This window comes from Maniola hyperantus, chromosome 7, assembly GCF_902806685.2.
Source record: "Maniola hyperantus chromosome 7, iAphHyp1.2, whole genome shotgun sequence".
Lineage (NCBI taxonomy): Eukaryota > Metazoa > Arthropoda > Insecta > Lepidoptera > Nymphalidae > Maniola > Maniola hyperantus.
In genome coordinates this window covers 8,376,192-8,383,286 of record NC_048542.1, presented here as the reverse complement: position 1 = coordinate 8,383,286, position 7,095 = coordinate 8,376,192, and the positions used below count along the sequence as shown (strand labels likewise).

The 7,095-nt window shown below is 37.3% G+C and overlaps 2 protein-coding genes across 2 annotated transcripts; one reads left to right on the top strand and one right to left on the bottom strand.

The window, feature by feature from the left end:
- The first annotated feature begins 1,124 nt into the window (after nucleotides 1-1,124).
- Nucleotides 1,125-3,719, top strand: mRpL54 (mitochondrial ribosomal protein L54). Its single transcript, XM_034970395.2, has 3 exons — nucleotides 1,125-1,497; nucleotides 2,241-2,386; nucleotides 2,662-3,719. Exons 1-3 carry the CDS (start codon nucleotides 1,341-1,343, stop codon nucleotides 2,821-2,823), a joined length of 465 nt encoding a protein of 154 aa, XP_034826286.1. The 5' UTR covers nucleotides 1,125-1,340; the 3' UTR covers nucleotides 2,824-3,719.
- A 28-nt stretch (nucleotides 3,720-3,747) lies between these two features.
- Nucleotides 3,748-6,412, bottom strand: LOC117983770 (protein CIMAP1D-like). Its single transcript, XM_034970393.2, has 5 exons — nucleotides 6,360-6,412; nucleotides 5,837-6,038; nucleotides 5,290-5,568; nucleotides 4,853-4,955; nucleotides 3,748-4,187 (listed from the first exon to the last, which is right to left on the bottom strand). Exons 1-5 carry the CDS (start codon nucleotides 6,379-6,381, stop codon nucleotides 4,101-4,103), a joined length of 693 nt encoding a protein of 230 aa, XP_034826284.1. The 5' UTR covers nucleotides 6,382-6,412; the 3' UTR covers nucleotides 3,748-4,100.
- Between the last annotated feature and the right edge of the window lie 683 nt (nucleotides 6,413-7,095).

The following is a 7,095-nucleotide window of genomic DNA, read 5'->3' as shown; positions in this document are numbered from 1 at the left end:
ATAAAATTATTTATTCCAAGATACATGTAAAATTGGTACATACAAACAAAAGAAAACTTAAAATAATTATTAAATACAAAAGTTAACATTAAAAAAAAGTCTTAGCAGCAGTGCTATTCAGATTCTTATATAATAAACAATTAACGAAAATAGCAATTCACTTGTGAACGTGATTGTACAAACAGAGGCAGGGAACGACTGGAGCAGTGGAGCGCCAATCAGAGCACCGCGTGCGCCTACACACCCGCCCCGCACCCCACTAATTGCCCGTTGATACCCAATTTCTGATTTCTGCGCAATAACGGTCAAAGCCAAACTCTCGCCGCGCGTACTGTACCCAATATATTATGTATACCAACAAGAGTTATTGTAGTTCTATAGTAATATTTTTTGGAGCCGGTGCCAATTATTAGCCGCACGAACCGTCTATCTACTCTTCATATTGTTTTGTGACACCACATTGGCACCGACTCCAAAAAATATTACTATAGAACTACAATAACTCTTGTATTTATATACAATATTATTATTGGGCAATAAATGTAATTATTTTTTACTTTTTAGTGTTTGTGGTTATTGAAGTCGGTTTTCTTTTTTAAATTTTTTTTATTTCACATTTTTAGTGGACCCATTGTGCTAAAATATGATATGCCTGGGTAAATACCTACTGTTTACTAAGCTATCACACTGATTGCGAGCAATTTACTCTTATCCACTGAGGAGTTATGTTCTCCATCTCTGAAGATATTCATCAGATCTTCACCGAGGTAAAATAGACCTCTCAAGTATGTCCTACCAAACAAAAAAAGAATCATCAAAATCAGTTTATATTTGGCGGAGAAATTGCGTACCTAACAAACATACAAAAAATAAAATAAAAATAAAATAAAGAAAAAACAACATACAGTCGAATTATTGAGACCTCCTCCTTTTTTTGAAGTCGGTTAAAAATGGTATTTAGGACGTCTTATTAAGGAAGGTATCATAAGCCTTTTACTATACAATACTATCTCTGCTAGGCACCATGTCTATACCATAATCTATGAATGTCATAAATCATTTGATGATTGAATTGTGAAATCCGGCGATCTAACCTGTGGATCTAACCCACAGGCCACAGAGTACTTTGTAATATAATTTTCCTTATGTAAAAAGTACTCTGTGAATATAATCTAACCTAAACATTTATTTTGATTTGATTTCTTTTTTACTAAGTTATAACTAAGTAACTTTTAAATGGTTATCTTATAATAAATTCAAATACGTACTTAATTATAAGCTTGTTCTGTGTTCATTTGACGTATGTTGACAACATTGAAAAACGTAAAACTTGGCTGAAAATGTTGAAAATATTAAACAAATTACTAACTTCCACCAAAGCAACTTCCAGAATATTTCAGTCGCAATTTATTAATTGCAATAGTTCATTATGTATTGCAAACTTTCATTCAAATTCACCAAATTTTGCAGTGAAAAAAACCACCACTGCTGCTGGAGGTAAGGCCATAAAAAGATTGACATTCTTAAGTACAATAAATAGTACATTGTTCACCGAGGGAAGAAAGACATTCATTACTTTCGAGGAATCTTGCTTTCTCCGTGTGAATATTGTGCTTTTAAATACCTACAAGAGAACTGAAGTAGATTCTTTTTATATAACTAAGTATTAGCCAGCACTGTCAGTGCTCAACCTCTAGGTTACTATGAGAGTGATGGAATAGAGTGCTCTCTATTGCTTCACATGGTTTCCCATCTCAGCAGGTCATTGCTCTAGTAGATGACTTTCAAAATTCCTGTTAAGCTTTTCCATTGCTAGTAATACAGATACTACTTGTATCACTATTCTCGTTGCGTTTTTATACCGGGACCATTCACAACCAAGAAAATGCTCGTGTATTTCAAAATTATTATACTATAGTCCGATCAACATTGGCATTCCCAACATTTGTACAAATTTTTATTCTCGACTCAATATTATGTCCATCTTTATTAGTCTGACTACTAGATATTGTTTCATTATGTGTTGTTGTGGCTATATTATGTAAGATATCATCAATTTTGATTTTTATCAGGTGTTTTAAAAACGCTAAAAATGGGAATACTGAGACATTTTGTAGGAGGACATGATAGTCTCACTATTTCCATTTGTCGTTTTTTAGCCAATGGGTATAGTGAGACTGATTTGGAAAAAATCTAGTCTCAGTATAACCATTGCAATGGGGAAAAAATTTACTTTTCAGGTGTGTTGGGTCTGGGCAAAGGCAAGAAAAAGCTGAGCAAGCTGGGTTCAATGGAAAAGAAGCAGTTGCCTGTGGAAACCGACCCTGAGAAACTGGTGAACTATGTCTGTGGCTCCAATATTTATATTACTGGAGAAGATGTTAAGGTACTACATACTATGTTTTTACTACTTCTTCTAAGTAGAATCTGCTCTGAACCATTTTTAGAGTCCCAAACATAAGAGAGTAGACATAAGAGATACTGTAAAGAGACTAAGATGTAGCATAAGGCAAGGCAGACTGCACTTTGGATGTGTTTTCACTTTTCATACATGACTCTGATAATTCATGCGTATGCGTACATGTGTGTTTGTTTGTTCGGCCTTTGGAGACATTATTAAACTACATGAAATAAATTTTTAAATTTTTTGTATTCTTTCAGATTAAAGATGAGAGTGAATACCCTGATTGGTTGTGGACCCTGAACACAGGAAAGCCGCCGCGCATTGAAGACCTGGACCCAAACACCAAGCAGTACTGGATCAGGGTAAGAGCTGCTGGCATGCGCAGGAATAATAAACTACGCTCCATGCGCAAGTTCTAAAAGATCGCTAATAATAGCTATAGTAAAATTCTATGGACAATCTATGTATGTATTTATGAACCAAAATGAGAAAGAGATGGCAATAAAGCAATGTTAGCCTCAATAGATTTGTCATTAATCTAAGTAGCCACCATGAAATAAAAAATCAAATTAAGTACCTATGGCTTTTAAAAATACACTATAAAAAAACAGTTACATAATGTTTTTCGAAATTGGTCATATACATTTTAACTAAGTACTTAACTAAAAAATCTATGTATTTATAGAAATTTGTGTAATTATTTTCCATTGAATAAATTGTATAGGTACAGTCAGATTTCCATTTCACGAGTAATTTAGATTAGGTAAAGCCCGTAAAATCACATATTGAAAACATGAAAGTTATTTTATTTATAGTTTTCAAACAAATTGCTTTCAATAGTCTTAGCCCTCTCCACTATACTTGTGAATCTGCTCTGTCCCGTAGTGAGTTGTGAGTCCCAGAATGTTCCCAGAATATTTTGTGCAAAGCCAAAGTGGAGTACAATCATCATCCATCATCATGATCAACCCATCACTGGCTCACTACAGATAACAAGTCTCCTCTCAGAGTGAGAAGGGCTTGGGCCATAGTCTACCACTGCATTTTAGTAATACAACGATAAAAAATTGATCTGTACATTTTTATAATAATCCATCATTTAATTAAATTTTTTGGCACACATCAGGCTTAGATGTATTACTGAGGTATTTGCTATATCAACTTTGCTGTAAGGAAACTAGCCTTACTATTAAACTGGAACTGAGACTATTGAGATAGACTTATAATTCAAGTAGAATTTTTTAACAAAAAATTATGTTAATGTAGGCTAAAAGTAAGTTATTTAGTTTATAGAAATAAAGATATTGTTACAAGATATATTTTTTATTTTTATGTTACAATTATTCAAATATAAGTACATTGCACGTTACAAATTTCACATAAACACAATATTATCAAAATTAGAAACAAACCCCAATGAATAATATAATAATAATTCATTGAAAACTGTCTCAATTTATTGCACAAAAGAAAACAATACAATTTTTATAGTTTCACTAAGTCATGTAATTTTATATTCCATATGAAATTGGTTAGTACCTACTGTCAGATTTTTATGTGTAATTTTATGTAGAACATATTATATTGTATATATTCATATTATATATAGTCTAGAGCAAGATACATTACATTTCAAAGCATTTGAATCCCTTTCTGCATCTTCTCAAGTTTGGCCTATGTCTCTAGATCAATAATTTCAGAGACAGTCCATTGTGTCTTCTTTCACGATCAAGGGCGGCGCGCAGACGCTGTGTTTCGTGCCAAACGAGTATGAATACGGATTCTGAAATTGAGCAAATATTTGTTTACTGGAGATAGGGGTCCAAATAATGCAGCTAACAGTTCCTTCTCCAATGTAATTATTGCACAATCCTTGTCACCTTTTGGATCACTGGGCCAATGAAAATATATGTTGGTAAACTGTGATTACTTTGAAATGATGCATTTAATACAAATGTGTTTGTCCTTGTCGTGAACACCGTACAAGTGTCCCTAAAATTTCGTTCTATAAGCGCCTAGAATTTTTGGAATGGACTACGCAAAGTATCAATATAAGCCTGTCCGACCTAAGGTAAGTATGCCATGTCTATGTGTGAGTTCAGCTTACGGTGCCTTTGTGAGGTACACGCACACATTTAAAACTCGAGCTGAAACTCGTTTGAGCGGTTCAGACTACGGACTCTTAATTGCTCATTATCGCAACTGCCATACATACTTAGGTGTATGCCGTATGAAGGAATGAATGAATATACTTTTATTTTACAACACAAAACTATTAGGGACAGAACTTTTTTTATTAGGTATGCATAACAGCCCTCCAATTGTGCAAGAAAGACGTATTCATCGTTATCGCAATCGGTAGCAAATTCTGCCCCTTGGGCCTTGATTGGCTGTAAAAAAATGTAAACAGCGAATCAACAAATAAATTTTGTTAAGAATGGCAAGTACCTTTTTGATGTTGTAGAGATTAGGAGGATAAGCAGCAGGGCCCGGTGTCTTAGTAGGCTTACCGGCGCCTTCCGCCCGTGCGCCTAGACTGTAGATCGGGGCTCTAAACGACGAAACATTGAAAATATTAATTTTGTTTACATTAATTTAACAGATTCAAATTTATAACTAACATAAATTGATCATAATGTATGTTATATTAGAATAAAGTTATAGATGAGTTAATACAATTATAGATAAGTTTGAGTCACGTAAATCTTTAATATTTGCTATCTGAAGGAACATATGCTCAAAAAGAAACATTCCTCTTCCAGTATTCGAACTATAGGGCTTAGGCTGTGCCTCTTCTATCACTCGCTAGTCGGGTACTAAAGCAAAATCAAGTATACCTGCTAGTTATAAGAGATATTATTAGAAGATAGAATTTTGAAACTGACTTCGTTTTGTATACATCGGCGTCACGTTGGAAGTACACCGCCGGTCCAGGAGACTTTGCTTTAAGGTTGATACCCAGCCGTGCGCTCATCGTGTAGGCAGGCGTTCCAGGGCCAACTCTTAGCGCGTAGGCGTTAGGTGCAGGACCTGCCCTCTTCAGCCCGAATCCAAGGCGGGCGCCCATAGAGTACTGCGGCGCACGAGGCTCGCGGGTCGGTGGACAGCGTTCTGGCGCGTGAGCTCCTGGGCCAGGAGTTCGCATTGCACCTCGGGCTGGGAACCTAGGTCCAATTAACAGTTAATAAAACTTGTCTCCGGGATAAAAGCTATCTATGTACCAAAAAGTTGATGCCCGCGACTTCGTCCAGGTGGATTTCTAGGTTTTTAAAATTCTTAAGAACTCTTTGATTTTCCTACACAAGCATGTCCATTTCTGCTATATCCTGTACCGAATGTCGCCAAAATCGACCAAAGGGAATGGCCGTGAAACGCTAGCAGACAGACAGACAACAATTTCGCATTTATAATATTAGTATGGACTCTACTTACCGAGCACCAAAACTCCACGCAGGTGAAGACACCACACCATCGCGCGTGACTCGATCTATTCGGTACGTCGGTCCGGGGCCCAACTGCTTTAACCGAAAGCCGGCGTGCATACCGAATGAGAACATTGGGTTGCGGTAGCGCGACGGGTCGTGTTGGTTGAAGCCTACCGTTGTAGGGAGTCTGTAGGCGCCCGGGCCCGGCCCTAACATAATGCAAAACCAGTGAACTACAGTGGAGATTCGATTATCATGGTTGTAGGATATTTATGTAATTGAGCACGTAAAGTCGTCGGTCCTGCGCCTGATCTCTCTCCGGTCGTGTCGGATTTCCGTCCCATCGTGCATCGGCCCGTTGAATGATTTAAAGAAATCTTTCGATGTGATTTTCGTGCGGGCGAGCGCGGGTGACGTGCGGGTGTGCGGGGCGTACTATACATCCATCTTGATTTTATCTACATCGATGTTTTATCTACAGTACAGTGGTACAGATTTGTTTGGCTTTGAAACAAGTTCTACTAACTTACCAAGAGCGTTTCTACATGCCATTGTAATTTGGAAAAAGTGGGAAAGAGTATTATAAAACCATAAAACACAAAAATTTCGATTAATTCTATTTCTACATAATATTACTGTTGACGCTTCTCGGCCTATCGGTTGTTGATTTGATGTAAACTGTCATCAAACATATATTTTTTAAAACTATAAGGAGGTTTTATCTACTGTAAAACTATAGTAGAAAAATAAAGAATAGAAAGGCAAACGTAGACCTGGCCGTAGACCGAACATCCTGGCTTAAGAACCTTCGCCAGTGGTTCAATACATGAGTATACTCCGCGACAGGTTGACATAGCAATCGTGGTATGAGGCGGGGAGACGCCCGCACGGGTTAGCGTGGGGGGTGTGCGGAGCGTAACTTCCCCGATTGCCAATTCAACCTGTCCCTTACTATACCTACAAGGTCACTGTCTAGGGCAGCGGTGAAAAAAATCCTGTAAGCCTTAATGATTGCCAACCTCCGCTAGGAAATGGCACTAGAAGAAGAAAACTATAGAAACTTCACCACCCCCCAGAACGAACAATGGCAAAGTGGTCCTCATTGAGGTCATTCGGAAACTTGTTCACATTGGTAGACAAAAAGCAAGGATACTACTACTCTCTAACGAGAGACAAAAAGTCTAGCAGTCACACTGTGCAGTCTGCAGACAGTATTGTGTGCAAGCTTGCAAAATGTAGACTGCTGAATGCAGACTGCAGAGTGCG